The 24,218-nt window shown below is 48.0% G+C and overlaps 2 protein-coding genes across 2 annotated transcripts; one reads left to right on the forward strand and one right to left on the reverse strand.

Moving 5' to 3' along the window:
* Positions 1-1,432: 1,432 nt before the first annotated feature.
* On the reverse strand, positions 1,433-11,906 carry LOC127585844 (E3 ubiquitin-protein ligase TRIM39-like). Its single transcript, XM_052043545.1, has 5 exons — positions 11,496-11,906; positions 8,894-8,989; positions 6,061-6,317; positions 5,673-5,785; positions 1,433-1,983 (listed from the first exon to the last, which is right to left on the reverse strand). Exons 1-5 carry the CDS (start codon positions 11,904-11,906, stop codon positions 1,433-1,435), a joined length of 1,428 nt encoding a protein of 475 aa, XP_051899505.1.
* Positions 11,907-19,356: 7,450 nt separating this feature from the next.
* On the forward strand, positions 19,357-23,314 carry LOC127585845 (probable G-protein coupled receptor 139). Its single transcript, XM_052043546.1, has 3 exons — positions 19,357-19,426; positions 20,659-20,742; positions 22,392-23,314. Exons 1-3 carry the CDS (start codon positions 19,357-19,359, stop codon positions 23,312-23,314), a joined length of 1,077 nt encoding a protein of 358 aa, XP_051899506.1.
* Positions 23,315-24,218: the final 904 nt, after the last annotated feature.

Consider the following 24,218-nt stretch of genomic DNA (forward strand, 5'->3'; position numbering starts at 1 on the left):
CTCTCTACCCCAACCCAACAGAGGTCCATTGATGACTCACTTCAACAGCCTAGCACAGAGCGTTCCGTGGGATAAAGATCCCCCCTCAATAAACCTGGCCATACATGTAAGATTCTATTTGCTTGTCATCAAATAAGGTCAGCTAAACATGAACCTTCGTGCAGTTCCACATCCTACAGAGTTCGTCAGATGGGAAATAGGACTTTGCTGAGTCCTGCCCACATGTGGGCCAGTGTGCTGGGGACTGGGTACTGACGGCTGTAAGTCTCACCTGTAGCAGACAGAGAGAGAATGAAGTCAGAGAGTGTAAGGATCAGGTGGGCAGGTTCCTCTGGGTAGAACGACAGGGTGAAACTGAGGCAACAAAGGAGCTGCTGGAGGAACTCAGCGGGTCGAGCAGCATCTGTTGGGGGAGAAGGATCTGTTGACGGTTCAGGTCAAGACCCAGCATCAAAGCCAAGGTGAAACTGTCCATGGGTAGGCTGCAGAACACTACACTGGACTGGGTGCAGAGGAGATTCACCAGCGTGTTGCCTGGGATGGAGCAGCTCAGTTCTGAGGAGAGACTGGATCTGTTCCTCCTGCAGCAGAGGAGGCCGAGGGGGGAGCTGACCAAAGTATACAAAACGATGGGGGACATTGATGGGATAGAAAGTGAGAAACTTTCCTTCATTACAGGGGTGTCAAAAACCAAGGGCATTGGTTTAAGGTAAAGAATACGAGGTTTAAAGATGTCCTGAGGGATTTCTGTGGGTGGCTGTAATCTGGAATGCACTGTCTGAGGGGGTGGTGGAGGCAGAGACTCTCACAACCTTTAACAGGTACTTGGGATGAGCACTTGAATTGACAGGGCATCCAAGGTCACTGACCAAATGCTGGTAAGTGGGATTAATACAGATAGGCACTCAATGGACTAAAGGACCTGTGGCTGTGCTGTCTGACTTTATGACTTTTGATGTTGTATAATGTAGGGCGGCACAGTGGCACAGCGGGTAGAGCCGCTGTCTCACAGCCCCAGAGACCCGGGTTCTATCCCGACCTCCGGCCTCGTCTGTGTGTGGAGTTTGCACCTTTTTCCTGTGACCCCATAGGTTTCCCCCTGGGGGTGCTCTGGTTTCCTCCCGCGTCCCAACGATGTGCGGGTTCTTAGGTTAATCGACTGCCGTAAGTTGCCTCTAGAGTGTGCGAGGAAGAGTTCATGGGAATGTGGGGAGAATAAAGTGTGATCAGTTTGAATTGGTGTGTGACGCTCAGCATGGACTTGGTGGGCCAAAGGGCCTGTTTCTCTGCTCTGAGACCTCGATGAGATGCTGTAGACAATGGGACTGAATATTGAACTGGAATACAGAGAGGGGACTGAAGCAGTCACTGGCTGCCTTTAACCCACATCTACATCCAACTTCATATGTCCGCATGCAACAACTGAACGCTGTCAACCACTGAACAGGATGAGTGGCTCATTGTTTCGGCCAGTTAGGTTATTACACGGGTTAAAGATGGGGTAGATCTTCTCGTTGAAGGTGTCGGTGAAAGTATACAGGTGAGACATCTCATCAGCATCGTAAAAGGACACTCGACCACCTTCGTAGTCAAGGTAAACCCCCAGTTTCCAAGGCTTCCTGTCAACAGGAATGACAGTGTCTTGACAGGTGGATGCTCTGTAGTCATTATCCTCAAACAAGCCTATGACCCAGTAGCCATGTGACGGTATGATTGTGAGGGCCCCCTTCCTGTTGGCAGACTCTCTGCAGACCCCTACAACCCACCGGACCTTGTGGCCAAGGTCCACCTCCCAGTAGTGTCTCCCAGAGGTAAATCCCTGCGAGCTCAAAACACACAGGTATTCATCGAATCGGGCCGGTGGATCGAGAGCCTCTTCCCCGTCGTCCTGCTCTTCCTCACGTTGCTTCACACTGACCAGATCCTGGGACAGGGTGAGTTGCCTGTTTGCAGTCTCTGGGTCCAGGGTGAGATACTCTGGGACTGGAATAACACACAAGGGGAGGGTGTTACAATCACGAAGCACTGACACTTGAGGGTGGACAAGGAGGGGGAAGCCCAGGAGGAGTGTCTCGTGATCCCTCAATCACTATTAACATAGAACATAGGTCCTGTCCCTGTGCTGTACTGTCCTTCGGCCCACAATGTCTGTGCTGAACATGATGCCGAATTAAACTAAATCTCTTCTGCCTGCACATGATCCATCTCCCTTCATATCCATGTGTCGATCTAACAGCCCCTAATGTGTCTGCCTCCACCACCACCCCTGGCAACCCGTTCCAGGCACCCATCGCTCTGTGTAAAAAACTTGCCTCACACATCACCTTCGAACTTACTCCCCCTCACCTTAAATGCATGCCCTCTAGTATTTGACATTTCTACCCTGGGAAAAAGGCTCTGTCTACCCTATCTATGCCTCTCATAATCTTATAAACTTCTATCAGGTCTCCCCTCAGCCTCCAACACTCCAGAGAAAACAACCCAAGTTTGTCCAACCTCTCCTTATAGTTCATACCCTCTAATCCAGGCAGCATCCAGGTAAACCCGAACTCTCTCCATATCCTTCCTATAATGGGGCGACCAGAACTGAAAGCAATACACCAGATGCAGCCTAATCAGTTTTATAAAGCTGCAACATAACTTCCTGACTCCTGAACTCAGTGCCTCAACAAATAAAGGCAAGCATGCCGTACGCCTTCTTTACCACCCATTAGACAAACTCTCTTTATAGCTCAGACCCTCTAATCCAGGCAGCATCCTGGTAAACCTCTACTGCACCCTCTCCAAAGCCTTGACATCCTTCCTGTAATGGGATGACCAGAATGGCACACAATACTCCAAGTGCAACCTAACCAAAGTTTCATATACCATAACATAACACAACCTTACACCGGTTGGAATAAAGTGAAGACCTTGCTTCAGGTTATCAGAAGCTGAGACCTCCTTCCGTGAAAATACAAAATGCTGGAAACACTCAGCAGGTCAGGCAGGACCTGTGTAAGAAGGGACAAGAGCTATTGTGTCAGATCAAAGCTGCGTCTATTTTGAGAAGCTAAAGGAATTAGATGTCTATTCTTTGCAGTTTAGAAGAATAAGGGGTGAAACTGAGATCCTCAGGAGCTTGACGGGAGATGTTAAGATGCTTCCACTAGTGGGAGAGTCTCAGACAAGGGGACACCGTTATGAGATTAGGTTGCAGTCGTTTAAAAGCTAGGAACTCCTTGCAGAGGGTAGTGAATCTCTGGAATTTTCTACCTCAGAGGGTCCTGGAGGCTGGATCACTGCAGGAATTTAAAGAGGAAGCAGATAAGGATCGGGGAACTGACACAAGAGATGTGGTCTGGGGTAGTTCAGCCGTGGTCATATTGAATGGCAGGACAGGCTTGAGTGGCCAACTCTCACTCCTATTTTCTCACGTTCTTATGATGGAAGGTCGTCTCCCTGAAACATAAACTGTTTCTCTCTCCACAGATGCTGAGTGGTTCCAGCATTTTAGGTTTTTATTTCAGATTTCCAGCATCTGCAGCATTTTTTTTGACTTTCATCTCCTTCCATTAGCTTAGCCCCTTGTGTTCAATCATTTACTGAGCAGTGGGCTCAATCCTTTCAGCTGCCTGAATGAGACTACAGGGGCAACTGTTTCATTTCCACCTAAGTGATAGTCAATGGACATTCCCAAAACCAAGGCCATTCTTTTTACGCATGGAACCATCGAGCAAAATCGTCCCGCCAGGATTTCCAGGGTAGAACTGATTCCTGGCGTGCACTCAGCTCAAGAACTTGCCAAGGATTAGCGATGCTCTCGCCAACAATTCACACTAAATTACAAGGAAAATCTTCCATTTGTAATGAAGTGCAGAAAATGCCAGAGATACTCAGCAGCTCAGGCAGCATGTGTGGACACAATGTCTCAGGTCGATGACCCTCCATCCGAAAGTTCAGATGCTGCCTCAGTTGATGACCACCTCCAGAGTTTCTGTTTTTATGTACAGGAGTCCGAAGACCCACACTCAACGATTCAGGAACAGCTTCTTCCCCTCCGCCATCAGATTTCTTAATAGTCCATGAACATTATCTCATTGTTCCTTCTTTTTTGCACTTCCTCTTTGTAATTTAAAGTGATTTTGTGTCTTTGCACCGTACTGCTGCCGCAAAACAACATATTTCACGTCATATAAGTCAGTGATAATAAGTCTGATTTTGACTTTTGCTTTCCAGTCCTTTTCATTTGGCAGCTATGGTTCAATGGATGGTGCTCTATATTCTCAGTCAGAAGAATGTGGTTCTTCTAACACCTGGTGTGGTTCAATTAATAGAACATAGAACAGTACAGCACAGGAACAGACCCTTCGGCCCACCGTGTCTCTGTGTCGAGAATGACGCCCAATTAAACTAATCCCATCTGCCTGCACATGATTCATATCCCTCCATTCCTCGCATATTCATGCGTGTCTAAAAGCCTCTTGAACACCACTACCGTACCTGCTTCCCTTTATCAGTATTGTTCCCTTTTCACAGGTACGTTGTCAGTTTATGTCTGTACTCTGAGCCAAATCTCAAGACCCGCCCAGCAAATATGTTAATGCAAATCAAGAAAAAAAACCCCGCAGATGCTGGAAATCTGAGATAAAAAAGAGAACCTGCTGGAAACACCCAGCAGGTCAGGCAGCATCTGTGGAGGAAGAAACGGTTGACGTTTCAGGTCAAAGACACTTCATCAGAACTGGGAGAGAAAAATCAAGTTGGTTTTCAGTGGGCCAGAAGGCGGCGGAGAAAGATCTCTGACAGGGTGAGACCAAATGGGTTAATGTGGATAGTTGCAAGCACTTTACCTATGTAATGTGTTGTCAACAGCAAGGCTGCAGGACATGCCCAGCAGGCCAGACAATGCACAGAATTAAAAAAACTGAGGCAAAATGATGACTGCCAGAGTTGGCCTGTTCTGATACTGATAAAGAGGGAGTGGGTTACCTAAAGCTGGAGAATTTGGTGTGGATTCTTGCAGGTTGCAATGTGCCAATATAGAAGATATGGTGTTGCACTTTAAGATTGTACTGGGGCTCATTGTGACAACACATGTGGCCACAGACAGGTCAGTGTGCAAGTGGGATGGGGAATTAAAGTGACAGGCAACGGGAAGCTCAGGGTCACTCCCACAGACTGAACACGGGCGCTTGACAAAGCGATCACACCGTCTGCGTTTGCTTTCTCCAGCGTGGCGGAGCCCACATTGCGAACACCGAGCGCAGTCCGCTAGATTGGACAAAGTGCAAGCGAAATGTGGGAGCCAAACATTTCTTCCAGGTGAAGCGACGATTCACTTCATCCCCCTGGGTGGCGTGAAACAGAAGGCACTGCCATCTCCAGCAGTTGGAACAAGATGGGGAGTGGCTGGTCGGGACAGACCAGGTGTTTGTGAAAGGAGCAATCATGTTAATGTACCTTAATGACATCCTTCCCATATCCAGGTGACAAGAACTGCACACAATGTTCCAGGTGCAGTCTCACTGATGTCTTGTACAGTTGTAACGTGACACCCCCACTGTTGTACTTAACGCCCTGGTTGGTGGATCAGACAGACAGTTGGAAAGTTGGATATTTAACCCAAATCACTCACTCACCCTTATGGCTAGGCGCAGGGGAGAGGCAAGACCGTGGGTGAACAATTTTACCTGGTTCGATTATTCTCCTCATGGCTTTCCACACTCTGAAAGTCTGGAAGGGCTCGGTGAAGGTTTGCTTGCTCAGCTCCTCCTCAACTACTCTTACTTCACGGACATCACACCTGGGGAAAGAGGCAGCAACAGTAAACCCAAGGAAAGAACACACAATGAGAGTAAACCCAAGGAAAGAACACACAATGAGAGTAAACCCAAGGAAAGAACACACAATGAGAGTAAACCCAAGGAAAGAACACACAATGAGAGTAAACCCAAGGAAAGAACACACAATGAGATGGGACACACCTGATTAGAAGGCCTTTAATGTCCTAAACAGGGAGATACACAGAAAAGAACAGCAATTAATGTCAAACCAGGCCTAGTTCCGAAATCAGCCAACCTTAGCCCCATGTTACTAGCTACCTTGATCATCTTGGTGTCATCACTGATCTTTAGATGTGTTTGTATCTCCGAGATTTTGCCCTCAGTCATCGACATTTCCTCTTCAATTTCTTTCAGCTTCTCCTCCAGCTTCTTCAATGCTTTTTCCTCATCCTCTTTCATTTGGCGTCTCAAGGCCTCTTCCTGCTCGTTCAGGAAGCGGTGCATCTTTTCGAATTCGGCTCTGATTTCATCTGTCAGTTCCTCCACCCACACCTGCAGAGGAAGGGGGAGAGAAGACTGTAGTCCCAGCAAAGTTTGTGCTCACTTTGAAGGAGTTTCGTCAAGTTGACACAAGTTATAAAAACCATAACAGAAGATGAGCTGATCTCCCATGAGCTTTACGTCAGTCTTGTTGCAGTGGCAGAAGAGACCAGAGACCTCGGTGGTGCCTAATGTAAACTGAACCCAGTGACTTCCTAACCTAGGGTGTGAGCACTAACTTGGGTCAGAGTAAACGCACAGTGAAGACAGCTTTATTTGCTATGTTCTCATGACACATTCAGTCTTAGTTATTTATATAAATTTTATATTTGTCCTGATCCAACCATGTAGACACCACAGCTAGTAAAGTTCGCCAGTGCCTCTACTTCCAACTTTTATCGATGCACCATAGAAAGCATCCTTGGTACGGCAACTGCTCTGCCCAGCACTGTGAGAAACTGCAGAGAGTTGTGGACACAGCCCAGCGCGTCATGGAAACCGGCCTCCCCTCCATGGACTCCATCTATACCTCTCGTTGCCTTGGTGAAGCAGCCAGCATAATCAAAGACCCCACCCACCCGGGTCATTCTCTCTTCTCTCCTCTCCCATCAGGCAGAAGATACAGGAGCCTGAGGGCACGTACCACCAGGCTCAAAGACAGCTTCTATCCCACTGTGATAAGACTATTGAACCGTTCCCTTATACGTTGAGATGGACTCTTGACCTCACAATCTACCTTGTTTGACCTTGCACCTTATTGTCTACCTGCATTGCACTTCCCTGCAGCTGTGACACTTTACTCTGTATTCTGTTATTGTTTTTACCTTGTACTACCTCAATGTACTCTGTCCTACCTTAATGCACTGTGTAATGAATTGACCTGTATGATTGGTACGCAAGACAAGTTTTTCACTGTACCTCAGTACAAGTGACAATAATAAATCAATACCAAAATGTGAGGTGTTGCATTTTGGGAAGTTAAACCAGGGCAAGACTTGCACAGTAAATGACGGGGCCTTGAAGAGTATTGCAGAACAGAAAGACCTTGGGGTACAGGTACGTAGTTCCACGAAAGTGCCAACACATGTAGACAGGGTGGTAAAGAAGGCGTTTGGCACGCTTGCTTTCATTGGTCAGGGCACTGAGTACAGTAGTTGGGACGTCACGTTACAGCTGTACAAGATGTTGGTGAGACTGTACCTGAAGTACTGTGTGCAGTTCTGGTCGCCCAGCTACAGGAAATATGTCATTAAGCTGGAAAGACTGTAGAAAAGATGCACCAGGATGTTACTGGGATTGGAGGACTTGAGTTATAAGGAGAGACTGAATAGACTGGGGCTTTTCCCTGGAGTGAAGGAGGCTGAGAAGTGACCTTATAGAGGTGTATAAAATCACAAGAGGCGTAGATAAAGTGACTGGTTGTAGTCTTTTTCTTAGTGTGGGCGGGGGGTGGGGGGGTAGTCTAGTACTGGAGGGCATAGATCTAAGGTGAAAGGGGAAAGATTTAAAGGGGACCCCAGGGGCAACTTTTTCCACACAGAGGGTGGTGGGTATATGGAACGAGCTGCCAGAGGAAGTGGTAGAGGTTGCCACAATTACAACATTTAAAAGACATTTGGACAGGTGCAAGGATAGGGAATGTGGAGGAATATGGGCCAAATGCAGGCAAATGGGATGAGCTCAGGTAGGCAGCTTGGTCGGCACGGTCAAGTTGGGCTGAAGGGCCTGTTTCCGTGCTGTATAACTTTATGACTCTATTTTTTTCTCTTTCCTCCCTTGATATTATGTTAAGACCGAGGTACTTCTATTTATTTGCGTCAGATTCCTTCCCTCCTCCTGAGATCTTTAGAACACAAGGGCAGGACAGAGACTGACCTGCCTCAGTCCATTGGTACATTGTTGTGGCCCTGGTGCAACGCTGCCACCTTCAGGCTATAGTAGGATGGAGCAGTTCAGCATTCACCGTGACTCTGAGAGCAATGCTACAGAAGAACAGGGTGATCCTGATCCAGATCCAGTCCCAGTAACTCTCCAACAATCACTTGGATTCTGTGACTCACACTGGCACATTCCAGGCTGCGGGAGTCTGTGCTGAGGGATGCACTGAAGCTTGGGGCAGCCAACGCAAAGTCTCTGTGGGGAAAGACCACAGTCTGTGCTCCCTCTCCTCACTCAATGGAAGGGTGTGTCACCCCAGGGAGCCACATGGGTGGCAATGGTGCTATGTTTGTTTGTATTTTTTTTAAAGTTTACACCACTGAATGTAACAGCCATGGATGTAAAAGTTTTTTGCACTGTTTCTTCTGTTGTATATATATTTTTTATTATGAGTAAGGTCTATTTTTGAAATTTAAAAAAAGACTCACATTAGGGAGCACACCCTGGAGATTTCACTGCCCAGGATTTCTCCACCAATGAAATAATTGGACGGGTACATTATCCCTTTCGATACCCCGGACCTCAGCATAGTATGTGTCACCAGGAAGGTGAATGCACTAGACATTAGCAACAAATGCCAGCCTTTCTTGTGATGTCTAAATCCCTTGAATTAATCCATAATAATATTATTAAAAGTGGAATGGAATTACCTTTGGCTCTCCCATCATTGCCTCTCCTTTCATTTTTCTTTTGGTGAGTCTCTCCATTTTCCTTTGCAGCGAAGCCAAAACTGCTTCGAGTTTATCCTGAAACATTCAGTGCATTTAAGCTGTGCAAGGGATTGAGAATTCCACTACACGGTCAGCGTACTAGTCAGTCTGATCAATTCAGTCCCCAATATCGTGGTCAGCAGCGAAAGATACAGTCTTGTCCAGCTGCATCTAAATCCCCCTTAAACTTAGCATGATGTCAGGATTAACACATATATAGCCAGCCAGTGGGATAGGCTGAATGGATATCTGGATCACCAATATACCCTCTAAACATTAGACAGACTAATACTGGGATACCCAATATACACAGACAAACAGTAGCAAACTCAAAATATGTGCATAAGTACTGGGGTACCCAATATATATTGATAAACACTAGCAAGCTCAAAATACACACATAAGACAAGACAAGATATTTTTATTAGTCACATGTACATCGAAACACACAGCGAAACACATCTTTTGTGTCGAGTGTTCTGGGGTAGCCCACGTGTCGCCAACATAGCGTGCCCACAATTTCCTAACCCTTATGTTTTTTTGGAATGTGGGAAGAAACCCACGCAGACACGGGGAGAACGTACAAACTCCTTACAGACAGCGGCCGGAATTGAACCTGGGTCGCTGGCGCTGTAATAGCATTAAGCTAACTGCTACACTACCGTGCCTGCCTTACCCTCTATACTGTATGTGGACAAACATCAGGATGGCCAACATACATGGACAGCTTTGACTCTCAAAATGCACTAATAAACACCGGGAAACTCAGTGTACATGCGAGAAAATAAGTGGAGGAGTGGGACTGACAGGAGCTGCAATCGGCTCAATGGGCCAAATGGCCTTTGTCTCTGATGTAAGAAAGTAAAGAAAATACATGGCTGGAGATGGGAAACCCAAAGTACACGGATAAGGGGATACTCAGTATACACAGAGGAACACTATGATACCTAATATTCTTGGAGAAACACTGAGATACAACAACAATATGCTTTTATGTACTAAAGTAAAAAACTACCAAGGAACCCCACAGCTGAGTAATCAGGTCAAACCTGGCACTATGGCAGGGAAGAAGGCATTAGAATGGGCACCAAATAGAGCCATTCAGAGCAATACCGCACGGATACAGGCCCTTTGGCCCAACGAGTCTTTGCTGACCGCAGTGCCCACCCAGCTAGCCCCAATTTCCAGTTTTTCAAGTACGAAATCAGAGGTCAGTCTGAAACAGCATTTACGGGAGAGACAGGTGGTGACCTTGATGGACCCTGGGGAGCAGGCAGGTGAAGTCATGATCCCCAGTCGGGTGGAGGAGAGAGAGCGTGGACAAAAGGCCAGGACCGAGAGGGCTGTGGAGGCGGAGGGTGGGTTACAGGACCAGAGAGGGTTTGATCACAAAGAAGAAAATATCAAATTTTGTGCCTTCAACTTGGTGGAGAAGTAATCAGATCCATGCTGCTCTCCTTGATACCTGGCTATCCCCCAACCACCCCCCCCCCCACCCTCCCCTCTATCCTCTTCCTCGCGCTTCCACTCTCCAAGCTGCACACCAGCCTGACTTGTAATTACATTGTCGGTCCCTCACGTTCATTGGGTCTAAATCCCCGAACTCTCTCCCCAACAGCAACTTCACCAGAAGGACTGCAGCAGATCAAGAAAGCATCTCATCCCCACCATCTAATGTCTAAGGTCTAACACAAGAGGGCACGCATTAAAATAAGATTTCTTTATTAGTCACATGTACGTTGAAACACACAGTGAAATGCATCTTTTTGCGTCGAGTGTTCTGCGGGCAGCCTGCAAGTGTCGCCACACTTCCGGGGCCAACATAGCACGCCCGCAACTTCCTAACCCCGTACGTCTTTGGAATGTGGGAGGAAAGCGGAGCACCCGGAGGAAACCCACGCAGACACGCGGGGAGCACGTACAAACTCCTTACGAGTTCAAAGGAGATGTGGGGGGGGGGGGGTGGGGGGGGCAAGTTTTTTTTACACAGGGAGCGCTGGGTGCCTGGAATGTGCTGCCAGGGGTGGTGGTGGAGGCAGATACGATAGAGGCGTTTTGGACAAGCACATGGATGTGCAGAGAACAGAGGGATATGGGCATCGTGTAGGCAGAAGGGATTAGTTTCGTTAGGGGTGTAAGTACCAGTTTAATTAGGCCGGCACAACATGATGGGCTGAAGGGCCTGTTCCTGCGTTATGTTCTACATTCTATGTTCTCAAGGACAATTAATAACAGCAATAAATCTTGCCGGTGATGCCCAGATCCCGAAAATGAATAAATGATAAAAGAAAGTCCACTTTAAATGTTAAGGATTCCTGTTCCTTATTCTTCCTGTTTCCTTCATCCACATCACATTCCCACATCCTCCACAGCTGCATCTTCATTCCACCTCTCCCCATTCTTCCCCTCCAGCTCTTACCATTTTCCTTGCTACCTTTCTCCCCTTCACCAGGCTCTTCAGCCCTTGACTTCCCTCTTTCGACATTCCTTTCTCCTGTCCCTCGATCCCCATTCCCCCCCTCCCCTTCCCCCTCTGTGATACCTTGTATTTCTCCACCGCCGCATTGATAGGGAGCACGTTGTGTTTCTGGTGCGCAGAGTTCCAGCATTCCACACAGATCACCTCCAGCTCATCTTCACAGAACAGTTTGAGCTTCTCGTCGTGTTCCCTGCAGAAAAACTCCTCTTCCCGCTGCCTCGCCTTGGCACTCAGCAGCCTGACCTGTTCCGCGATGTTGCCCAGGGTTCGAGAGGGTCTTGTGTGCCTCTGGGTAAACACCTGCTGACACTGGGGGCAGGAGACATCTCCCAGGACCTTCTCCCAAACCTGAGAGATGCAGGATCCACAGAAGTAATGCTCACACTCAAGGGAGACCGGGTCGGTGAACAACTCCAGACAGATGGGACATATTAGTTCCTGACATAGTCCCCCGATCAGTTTTCCAGAGGCCATCGTCGGGTTTGCTCTTCATCTGCTCTCTTGCTTTCAGTTTTATTTCTGGGAAATATTAGTTTCTTTCCAAAATATCATGAGGTTCAAAGTCAAAGGCATCCTCATGCTTATCCTCTGAGTCACTAATGAACTTTAAGCCAATTGGCAACGAATAAAGTTTGCACAGGAATTCAAGGAATTCAATCTGAGCAAAACATTATACTTCATACAACAAACAATCTGCTGGAGGAATTCAGCAGGTCGAGCGGCTTCTGTTGGGGGAAAGCGAATTGTCGACGTTTCAGATTGAAGCCTTACATTAGATAAATCCATGTCACTCACCTTATTCACCACCCACTGACTGTGTTGCCACTTTCAGGAAACTATGGGCTTGGACTCTTGAGGTCTCTTGGGAGACACAGGAGACTTCAGACGCTGGAATCTGAACCAATAAACAGAGGAGATCAGCGGGTCGAGCAGCGTCTGTGGTGGGGTGTCGGATCTGGTTATTTTCGAATCCGCAGGTTCTTTCAGGAGTCCAAGAATGAGTTGGAAACAACTTGGTGCTTCACAAAGTTTTATTGAAAAAAGTTTAAAACAAAGAAACAGTCACAGAGCACATGGCACTAGCTTTACTACTGGGAGATGAGCCGAGACAAAAGGAACTAAAGACGAGCTAGGGCCAGGGGATGGTAAGAGAGCAAGAGAGAGACAGAGGCAAGAGACTGATTAACAAAAAACGACACCTTTTATACCCGAGATAAGAGGTCCTCCTTAGCTAACAATAGTCCAATCAGAAAACCTATTAGATACCTGTGGCAAAACTAACCAATGAGAAAACCTGATGGATGAACCAATAAGCTAGGAAGTGGCCATTCCTTGTACAGCCATTTGAGGTGTATTAAGCACAATACATGTTTAAAAAAACAACTTACAACAGTCGAATTCAACAGTGGAAAGGAATTGTCAATGTTTCAGGTTGAAACTCCGGATCAGGGCTGAGAGCGGAGAGGGGAGAGGGCCGGCATAAGGAGGAGCAGGGAAGAGGCGAGGAAGGATCCTGAGGTGATTGGGTGTGAGGTGACAGGCAGGTGGTGCCAGGTTAGGGGAGGGGAGTGAGGATGGGAGACTGTGGCAGGTGAATGAGAGATGGAGGCAGACAGAGAGAGAGGAAAAAGGGGAAAAACACAGATGGAGCGAGGTGGGGAGAGGGCGAGGGTGGAGAGGGCCACTGGAGGGAGATAAGCAGGAGCACAGAGGGCTGCCGGTGCTGGACTCTGATAAGGAGGTGAGAATGGGACCATCAGGGGAGAGGTGTATGGCAGCTGGAACTGGAAACAAATGGGGGAGGGGGAGGGGGAACCTGTGGGTGAACTGTGTGTGTGTGTGTGTGTGTGTGTGTGTGTGTGTGTGTGTGTGTGTGTGTGTGTGTGTGTAGTGTGTAGTGGGTGGACAGGACCAGGAGGGGAGGAGGCCAAAGATGGGTGATGGGGGCCTGGGAGGTGGTGATTATTTTGTTTGTTCACCAGACTGTTTGTTGCTCTAGATTCCAGCATCTACACTCTTGTGTCTCCAGTTAACTTCATAACCAGCTTAACTGGCTAGTTCAACAACAGTCGTGTGTTACATGTGGGAAACATCAATCAGGGAAAACATTGTCAGGAGACTGGAAAGGTTACTGTTAATTGAGGAGACCCAGCACAGTCCTGTAAAACAACATAGCACTCTGTCCTACAAAACAACATAGCACTCTGTCCTACAAGACAACATAGCACTCTGTCCTACCTCAATGCACCCTGTCCTCCCTCAATGCACTGTGTAATGAATTGACCTGTACTATCGTTATGCCAGACAAGTTTTTCACTGTACCTCGGTACCAGTGAAAATAATAAACCAATACCGATACTAATACATCTTAGGTCATATAAGTCAGTGATAATAAATCTGATCCTGATTAAAATGCAGGTCATGTTAGTCTAACCTAAATCATTTCTTTAAATTTTAAAAATTTATTCATAATAAAAATATATATACCAAAGAAGGAACCATGCAAAACTTTTACATTCATGGTTGGTATATTCAGTAGTGTAAACACTTTAAAAGAAAAAAAACCACAGCACTATTGTCGTTCCTGTGTCCACCTGGGGTGATCCACCATTTCAGTATTTGAGGGGCTTCCCCACCCGACTCTCCCCCTCTGTGTGCAGTTGTGGAAGGAGCCCAGACTGTGGTCTGTCCCCACTGAGCTTTAGCATTGGCTGCACCGAGCTTCAGTGCCTCCCTCAGCACATCCTCCTGCAGCCTGGGATGTGCCAGTCAGCAGCATTCCCCTACGGACATCTCGCCGCGCTGGGAGACCAGCACGTTTCTTGTCTAACCTAACTGATGATGTAACAGAGAAGGCTGATGGGTGAAGGTAATGGATGTGTTCTATATGGATTTTAAGAAAGACTTTGAAAAGCCACACTAAAGCTAAGTTAGCAAACTAAAGCTCAAGGAATAGGTGTCAGTTTGGATAAAGTATTGGTTTAAAAGACAGAAAACAGTTGGTGACAGTAAATGATGAGAGATGCATGTGTTTGAATCTGGGACAACATGAGGAACTTTCTTTAAAATCAAATGATAATGAACTGGTAGTTGCTGTTGTATTTTTCCTGTTGACATAGGAGGTGGCCATTTGGCCCAACACGTCTTTACCAGCTCACAGTGCAATCCCATTCCCCCATTAATTTTCCCTGTAACCCATTCTCCCCACAGTCCCAGCAACTTCCCCCGATTTTACCCCTCGCCCACACACTAGGGGCAGTTTACAGTGGCCACCGAGCCACACATCTTTGGGATGTGGGAGGAAATTTGATAGAGGATTTTAAAATTATGAGAGGCATGAATAGGGTAGACAGTCAGAATCTGTTTCCCGTAGTAGGACTGTCAAACACCAGACGACATGCTTTTAAGGTTAGAGAGGGGAAGTTAAAGGTGACATGAGGGGCAAGATTTTTACACAGAGAGTGGTAGGTGCCTGGAATGGGTTACCAGGGATAGTACTGGAAGCAGGCAGTTGGAGGAGTTTAAGAGGCTATCTGACACATGGATATGAAGGGAGTGGAGGGATGTGGATGATACACAGGAGGAGGTCATTTAGTATAAATCGGCATCAAGATCGGCACAACATTGTGGGCCAAATGGCCTGTCTAGTGCTGTACTATGTTCCATGAAACCAGAGCACCGGGGGGAAACCCACACGGTCATACAGACAGCACCGGAGGTCAGGATCGAACCCAGGTTGTTGGTGCTCTGGGGCAGCAGCCCTATTAGATGCACTACTGCGCTGCCCTGCCATTGTGCTGCCCACAAGTCTTTGGGAGGAACATCACCACCGGGGTATAAAATCCATCAGCCACTGTCCTGTTTTCTACTGAGACACTGCCACCACAAATAGCTGTGGGTAGCTACAGGCAAACCAACACACACAATGAGACAGTTCCTTCCAAATGAATGAACAAAGCCAATTCAGTAGACATGAATGGGGACTGTGAGTGTGATTGTACTGGGCTCACTTTTGACCCAGCACACAGACATGATAACAACTGGTAAAATGGACAGTGCAATGGCATTTGGAATTTAGTTCTGATAAGTGTGAGGTGATGCCTTTTGGAAGGACTGATAAGGGTGGAAACATATAATGAATGGTGGGGCCCTGGAGAGGACTGAGGAACAGATGGACCTCGATGTACAAGATGGTAGCACAGGTGGATAATGTGGAGGAGGCAGACGGGATCCCTGTCTTCATTAGCCGGGGCATCGAATATGGTAGCACGGAGGTGTAACGGTTAGCGTAATGCTATTACAGCGCCAGCGACCTGGGTTCAATTCCGGCCGCTGTCTGTAAGGAGTTTGTACGTTCTCCCCGTGTCTGCGTGGGTTTCCTCTGGGTGCTCCGGTTTCCTCCCACATTCCAAAGACGTATGGGTTAGGAGCTGTGGGCATGCTATGTTGGCGCCGGAAGTGTGGCGACACTTGCGGGCTGCCCCAGAGCACTCTACGCAAAAGATGCATTTCGCTGTGTGTTTCAATGTACACGTGACTAATAAAGATCTTACCTTAAAAGTATGAGAGGCATAGGTAGGGTAGATGGTAAGAAACTTTTCCCCTTGGCAGAGAAGCTGGAAAGCACAGGTTTAGAGTCAGGGGAACGAGATTTGTAGGGGATCTGAGGAAGAACTTTTTCACCCAGTCGATACCTGGTGCTTGGACTTCACTGCCTGTGTGGAGGCAGGTACACTGACAACGGTTAGGAAGCAGAGACACGAGAGGCTGCAGACACTGAAATCTGGAGCACAAAACAAACCACTGGAGGAACTCAACGGGTCAGGCAGCCTCCGCCGTGGGAAGCGGACAGTCGACGCTTCGGGTCAAAACCCTTTGTCTGGACTGCTTCAAGAGGTCATGATGGCTGATGTTGCATCAGCAGTTGGAAATGAAGAGGGTAGAAGGTTAGCAGTGGGGTGGTCAAGAGGAAGACGAGTGTTGGAGACGGGAGAAGCGGTCATCAGTGGGTCGTGAGGACACATGGAACATAGAACAGTACAGCGCTGGACAGGCCCTTTGGCCCACGATGTCTGTGCTGAACACGATGTCAGATTAAACTGAGTCCCTTCTGTCTGCACATGATCCACATCTCTCCACTCCCTTCATATTCCTGTGTCTATCTAAAGCCTCTTAAACTCCACTAAACTGCCTGCTTCCACTCCTAACCCTGGTAACCCATTCCAGGCACCCACCACTCTCTGCATAAAATCTTACCCCTCACGTCGCCTTTAAAATTACCAGAGACTCCTTCCCAAAGAAATAGTCACGGATGCAGAGGGAACGGAGGAAGAGCTCCACCTCACAGCAGGCCCGGATCTCACTGAGGTGCGGCCACAGGGGGTACAAAGGTAAGGTCTCTGCTGAGGAGTGACCGCCCTGCATCGGGGATGGGGGTGGTGGGGGGAGTTCAGAGAGGGTGGTAAAGCCACAGCAGGGGATCTGAGCCGCAGCCCAGTCTGGATGAAGGGTCTCAACCCGAAACGTCGACCGTCCACTTCCCTCCACAGACGCTGCCTGACCCGCTGAGTTCCTCCAGCAGTTTGTTTGTTGCGAAAAATTTAAGAAGTGTTTTGTTAAACACTTGAATTGCCAACGGCGATGGACCTTTGCTGGTAAATGGGATTAGGATAGACAGGTGCTTTAGGGTTATCATCAACAGGATGGGCCAAATGACCTGTCTCCATGCTCTGTGACTCTGGAGAGGAGTTATACCAACCTCCCTCTGTTGTCCCATCTCTGCCTCACTGCCTGCGGTCGGTCAATGCTTCCCCTGTCTGCCGTCCTCTGTCAGTGCCTCAGTTCATGCCTTATACACTACAAGCTGAAAATCGGAAAATGCAGGTGCTGCAAATCCAAAATAAAATCACTGCTGGAAATACCCAGTGGGTCAGGCAGCTTCTGTGGAGAGAGAAAAAGAGTTAACATTTCAGGTTGAAGACCTTTCACCTCAATATCACCAGGATAGTACAGTGGCATGGCAGGTGTATCAGCTGCTTCGCAGCTCCAGGGACCCTGGTTCGATCCTGACCTCCAGCGCTGTCTGTGTGTGGAGTTCACACGTTCTCCCTGTGACTGTGTGGTTTCCCCTGGGTGCTCCGGTTTCCTCCCACATCCCAAAGACTTGTGGGTCAGGAGGTTGGTTGGCTGCTGTAAATTGCCCCCCTGGAGAACAGATATTCTCCCCTACAGAATTGCTCCCCCCTGGAGAACAGATCTGGGCCTCATTGGCCCACCACGTCCATGTAGATCTTTTTACCCATCTGCACCAATCCCCTTTGACCACATTCGGACTGTATCCTTCTATACCTTGCCTATTCAAGTGTCTGTCTAAATGTCTCTTAAACCTAGCAATTATAGCTGATGCCACCACTTCCCTGGCAGCATGTTCTATATATCTCTCCGTAAAAAAACTTAGATCCCCTTAAAAACCTTTTTGCCCATCTACATCGATCTCATTTGCCTGCATTAGGACTGTATCCCTCTATGCCTTGCCTATCTGTGCCTGTCTAAATGCCTCATTAACACAGTGATTGCATCTGATTTCCCCACCTTCTCTCTGGCAGCGTGTTCCAGATATCAACCACTCTCTGCGTAAGAAACCTTACCCCTCAGATCCCCTCTAAAACTCCTTCTTCTGACCTTAAACCCATGCCCTCTTGTTTTTGATGCCTCTACTGTGGGGAAAACATTGAGTCTCAACCCTATCCATGCCTCTCAAACTTGTATACGTCCATCAGGTCTTTCCTTTGCTCCAGGGAAAACAAGCCTGGCATATCCAATCTCTCACCATAACTAAAGTCCTCCAATCCAGGCAATATCCTGCTGAATCTCCTCTGCACTTTCTCCAGCTTCCTGTAGTGTGGTGACCAGAACTGCCCACAGTACTCCAAGTGTGCTCGAACCATTGTCTCAGTAAAGTTGTAACATAATGTCCTGACTCATATATTCTATGCCCCAACCCAAGAAAGCAAGCATGCCATATTTCTTCTCCACTGCCCCACCTACCCGAGTTTCCACTTTCAGGGACTTGGACCCCTCAGTCTTTCGTTCATCAACATTCCTGAGTGTTCTACTGTTTACTGTATGTGGTTTACCTCTTCCTTACTTATTAGATTCCAGCATCTGCAGCCTCTTGTATCTCCACATCTCCCCCCAGCTACCTCTCCCCCCCCCCCCCACTTGGGTCCATCTGCTGACCCCTTTTTTCTACCTTCATCTGATCCAACCTATAACCCACCAGCCAATGTCTCCCAACTTCACCCCCTCCTCCCCCACCCGGCTCCATCTGCCCGTCATCTCCCTCCTCACCTGGTTCCACCCATCACCTGCCTCACCCCTCCCTCTCACCTGGCTGTCACCCTTCTACACTCAATCCTGGTGCAGGGACTTGACCCGAAAGAGTGACCATCCCTCAGCCTCCGCAGATGCTGCCTGACCTGCTGTGTTCCCCCAGCATGTTCTACCCCTACTTGCCTTCCCAAAATACATCACCTCCCACTGGTAGGAATTAAAATCCTTCCTGCCAATGGTCTGCCCAACTTCCCACCTGACCTACGTCTTGTTGTAGCCTTGGGCAACCTTCCTCGCTGTCCACACCACCAATTATCCTGTCATCCGCAAACTTCCTGCATTCACATCTGGGTGAAATAAGGGAAAATGAAAAGGGTTAAAGCTCAGCGGAGAATTTCACTGATCAGAAGTTCTGACAGAAAAGTTCCATTAAAGAAACAACTGCCTCATCTGTTTGTTTAAAGCACCAGAACTAATGTCAGTCATTGTGCAACTCAATCGCCTCATTAGAGGTTTCCCTCAGGTATAAATAAGGGATTGGGTTGAAGTTTCGTTCTCTGCTTCTGAGCTTGAGCCTCTGTCACTCAGAGGGATGGACCGACCAATCCTCGCCCAGATCGAAGAGGTTTACTACTCCGTTCTCGCTGTGTTTGGGGTTCCTGGTGAGTTTTTATCACCGCTTGTCCACGGCACTCGGTGCTCGGAGATTTCACTGCTGCTGTTCATTCTGCGGTCTGTTTGTTTTGATAGGGTTAATTAAACAGCTCGTAATTACTGCCGTCTCTTTACCATTCTGTTCAAACTTCATGCAGCAATCCCCCGGGTGTTCCGACGATAATCTTGAGAAGGTCAATCACTGTCTTGCAGCATTGGGGATGAACTTTGCCCTTGCCAGTGGAAAGAAAGGAGTTAGAGGGGTTCCGGAGAGTGGGAGATCGCTTCTTAACACCCAGAATGAACGGGAGAAGCAGGAGCAGGCCATTCAGCCCCTCGATCCTGCTCTATCACTCACCCAGATTCCAGTGTCTGCAGTCTCCCGTGTCTCCGCCTCTTCTCTGGGAAACGGACACCGGCTATCCATCCAAACTCTAATTGTACAAACCTCTGTCATGTCACCTCTCAGCCTCCTTCGCTCCAGGGAAAACAGTCCCAGCCTGTTCAATATCCCCGATAACTCTAACCCTCCAGTCCAGGCAAAGTTCTTGTGAATCTTTCCTGCACCGCCTGCAGCGTAATCACACTCTTCCAGTGGCGTGAAAGGGTCAGATAATAAAAGCAATGGGTAGAATTTCTCTGAAGGACAAAGTGAGTAACATTTCTCCCGACCCAGGGACTGAAGGAGAGCGGGAGGTTAACTATTGGAACTGTGCTCGCCCTCTTCCACCTCCCCCCGGATTTCATTTTTCATTCCTTTCGGCTGCAACGTGGGACTGTGAATTCAGCTCCCCACTCTCCTTAGCTCCGTTTTCAGCCGATGGTAAAACCTAAAGATCCAGGGAGGGAGGAACCGAGGAATCCGGCGACGCTGGATTCTCCCGTCGAGTCCTCTAAACCTGCCGCGAATTCCCTGCCGTTCCGCGGCTCTGGAATTCCTCGCCAAAAATTGGGATGTTATCTCCTGCTGATGTGTAAAGAATGTGAGAAATAGGGGGCCCGGGGTGGCCTGCTCCATCACTCGCCCATATCCTGGCTGATATTCCAATTCGGTATCATTTCCGCAGCCCCACCCCGCCCTCTCTACACATCCATTGATAACATCCAGAAACCCATCAGCTTCAGACTGCATCCACTGAGTGAGCACCTGTCAGCTCACCCGTGTGGAGGATTCCAAGGAGTCACCGCCCTTTCGCTGAAGATATTTCTCCCCACTTACTCCCTTCTGTCGGGACTGCAGTCCCCGGTTCTGGAGTCCGCAGCCAGCAGAAACATGTCCCCCGTTTCAACTCTGCCGAGCGTTCTGAGAATGGCGTTTATTTCGGTCAGATCATCTCTCGTTTTGCCGAACCCTAGGGTGGAGACCTACTCAATCTCTCCTCCTAGGACAATGGCGCCATCCCAGTTAACCAGCCTGACCCACTCCTTCGATGCTATTAGGTAAGCAAACCAAAATAGTACACAGTACTCCAGGTATGGTCTCAACAATGCGCTGTATAACGGTCGTGGGGTAGTTTTCCTCTTGCGCCCAATTTTGCTTTCAATAAATGCCAACATAAAGTTTACTATACTTACTGCTTACTGTAGTGAGGTGTCTTGGGCATCCAGGTCCCTTTGAACATCTACACTGGCCAATCTCTCACTATTTAAAAATTTACTCAGTACATCTATTCCATGTCCTACTTCATCAGTAAGGGCACTAAGTATAGGAGTCGGGACATTATGATGCAGTTGTACAAGTCGTTGGTGAGGCCGCACTTGGAGTACTGTGCACATTTTGGTTACCCTGTTAGAGCAAAAACGTGGTTAAACTGGGAAGAGTGCAGGAAAGATTTATGAGGATGTTGCAAGGACCAAAGGGCCCAAGTTACAGGGAGAAGTTGGCCAGGCGAGGTCTTTACTCCTTAGTCAACGTTTCGGGTCAGGACCCTTCTTCAGGACTGAAGATCGGGAAAGGGGAAGCCCGATATATAGGGAGGGAAAGGCATGGGATGAGGAAAAAGAGGGTAGATAAAAGAGAACCAGGAAAGGGAAGAAGAGAAGTAGCGTGGTGGGGGGGGGGGGTTGTTGTGGGGAAGGGGGGTGGGGATCACCTAAAGTGGGAGAATTCAATGTTCATGCCCTTAGGCTGCAAGGTTCCAAGACAGAAAATGAGGTGTTGTTCCTCCAGTTTGCGCTTGGAATTCTCCTGGCAGTGGGGGAGGTCGAGGACTGACATATCAGTGATAGTGTGGGAGGGGGAGTTGAAGTGACCGGCAACAGGGAGATGCAGATCGCGGTTACGGACAGAGCGAAACGGTCACCTAGTCTGCGTTTGGTCTCGCCAATGTAGAGGAGGCCGCACTCGGAGCAGCGAATGCAGTAGGTGATAAGAAGGGAGGTGCAGGTGAATCTCTGTCTCACCCGAAAGGACTGTTTGGGTCCCTGGATGGAGGTGGCTTAGGGTCCTGACCAGAAACGTTGACCGCCTGCTTTTCTCCACGGATGCTGCCTGGTCTGCTGAGTTCCTCCAGCATCGTCGTGTTTTTCATCCGGATTCCACCATCTGCGGTCCTTTATTTCTCCGACGTTGTTCACGTCTTCGAGAGCTGAATTTACCTGAAGCACCTTTGCAGAAAAGTCCCAACTAAAATGAGAGACACTGAACAAAACAAAAATGGTTTAGTTGCAATAAAATGGCGAGCCAATCTCGCTGTCCAGAACTTTGATGGTGAAAAAAAACGGCCATAGTGAGAGATGGAGAACGAGGTTTGATTCAAAAGGAGAGCAAGGCAAAGTGGGGCCCACACAGTGAAGTCAAGAAAAGCTCAACCAAGTCACAGCGGAAGAAAAAGATAATCAGAGAGAGAGAGAGAGCTCGGTTCTACATTGAGGGCAGCTGTAAATGTATTCTACAAATATATGTTTATAAACTATGAAGTTACAGATTTTTGTTCTAAGGACAATAATTTACACATTTTCTCCTCTTCCAAGCAGCCAATTTACTGGCAATCGTGACTCTGAGCCGGGGAAGGTGCGGTCTCTCCAAGTGTATCTCCCGCTACCTGCTGGCCATGGCAGTCGCCGATCTGATGGTGATAACATTCGACGTCGTCCTCCATGAGATGAAAGAGGTCTACTTCCCGGGTTCACTGTTGGATCACACCCCCCTCTGCAGCCTCATCCTCGCCCTGATACCGCATGCGGTGGATTGTTCCGTCTGGTTGACCGTCGCCTTCACGTTTGATCGGGTCATCGCCATCTGTTACCAAAAGATAAGGGCAAAATACTGCACCGAGAAAACTGCGGCGATGGTTATAATGTTAGTGTGTTTGTTGAGTTTTTTACTGAACATTCCAGTTTACTTCATGATCGAACCTGGCGAAGTAATTGATGATAAACCAATGTTCTGTGCTGTAAAATCCGCGTTCTTCACCTTGCCCAGTTGGGTGACTTACTACTGGTTTCGCACCACATTGACCCCATTCGCTCCGTTTGTATTGATTGCGCTGCTCAACGCCCTGACCATCAGACACATCACCCGGGCCACGAGGGTCAGGAGGCAGCTCCTGGGGAGCAGGAAGGGCGGGAGTCAGAGTGACGCCGAGGTGGAGAACCGACGGAAATCCATCGTCCTGCTGCTCGCCATCTCGAGCAGTTTTATCCTGCTGTGGGCGATAGACTTCCTGTATGAAATCTGCGTCCAAGTTACAGACATCCAGTGGTTCCAGACAGATTACACCGACCCTTTCACCGTTATGGAAAGGGTCGGATACATGTTCCAGCGGCTGAGCTCCTGCACAAACACTATTATTTATGCAGTGGCGCAGACTAAGTTCAGAGCTGAGATGCTAATGTTGATAAAATCTCCCTTTGCTCTTCTGACTAAATTGATTAAACGTTATCAACAAGATTAAGTTCAAACAGGGCTCCAACGCCAATATTACCTAATCGTTTCAGGGTGGTACGAGCCAAAACTACGTCCCTTTGCTCTGAATCTTGGTTGAGTGTGGTGTTACTGATACCGTCTGATATTCCAAATCGCCGGGTCGTGCACTGAAAGAGGGTGCCCACAATTTCAATTGTATCCTTCTGAAAGGGAGTGTTAAATGTAAAATGAGGAATGCGTGGGAAGGATCAATTGCTTTAGCACATTCGCCCTTGAAGAATCAGGGTTAATTTACTGAGAAATATGCCGAGCACAGATCTTGAATTCAATACAGATTTGAACCACGCTTTTCCGAACTGTGTCGTCAGAATGGAAAAGATGAAATGTAAATAAATCTCTCTTTAACCATAACGGTAAATTATGGATGATTTAATTTTAAAATAAAAAAAAATATTTAGCTAGTTCGAAGTATCAACTGAATAAGCATTGCTCAAAGGAATTCTTCATTATTGAAGAAAGCTGGGGCCAATTATTACACTGCAATTCTTGCAACATGGTGAACTTTAGAAGACTTTGCCCTGACCTCGCCGTCAGTACAACTTTAACTTTCGGTCAAGATTTCCAAGTCCGGGGAGGTAACTCGAATCACGGTCGAGGGTTGTGGGGAGTTTCCTCCATTGAACATTTGAGCAGGTGACCACCCACCACGTTCAGAGTTCAGAACAGCCACAGTGGCGCAGCTTGTTCCAGGGTCGCAGGTTCAATCCTGACCCCTGGTGCTGCTTGTGTGAACTTCGCACGTTCTCCGTGTGATTGTATTGTTTTCCCCGGTTGCTCTGGATTCCTGCCACATCTCAAAAACGTGTGGGCTGGCAGGTTAAATTGTATGGGTGAGTCATAGAGACATAATTGACGACCATCAAGAACCTCCT

The sequence above is a fragment of the Pristis pectinata genome, chromosome 34 (genome assembly GCF_009764475.1).
Source record: "Pristis pectinata isolate sPriPec2 chromosome 34, sPriPec2.1.pri, whole genome shotgun sequence".
NCBI lineage: Eukaryota > Metazoa > Chordata > Chondrichthyes > Rhinopristiformes > Pristidae > Pristis > Pristis pectinata.

What these genes read in the sequence shown, in the direction of transcription:
- LOC127585844 (XM_052043545.1), bottom strand. Translation starts at nt 11,906, where the DNA reads ATGGCCTCTGGAAAACTGATCGGGGGACTATGTCAGGAACTAATATGT. An exon ending in CGGCGGTGGAGAAATACAAG is followed by an intron (nt 8,990 to 11,495) that starts GTATCACAGAGG and finishes TGAATGTTTCAG; the next exon opens with GATAAACTCGAAGCAGTTTT. An exon ending in GAGGAGAATAATCGAACCAG is followed by an intron (nt 1,984 to 5,672) that starts GTAAAATTGTTC and finishes GTGTTATTCCAG; the next exon opens with TCCCAGAGTATCTCACCCTG.
- LOC127585845 (XM_052043546.1), top strand. Translation starts at nt 19,357, where the DNA reads ATGGACCGACCAATCCTCGCCCAGATCGAAGAGGTTTACTACTCCGTT. An exon ending in CGCTGTGTTTGGGGTTCCTG is followed by an intron (nt 19,427 to 20,658) that starts GTGAGTTTTTAT and finishes TCGGGACTGCAG; the next exon opens with TCCCCGGTTCTGGAGTCCGC. An exon ending in TGAGAATGGCGTTTATTTCG is followed by an intron (nt 20,743 to 22,391) that starts GTCAGATCATCT and finishes TCCTCTTCCAAG; the next exon opens with CAGCCAATTTACTGGCAATC.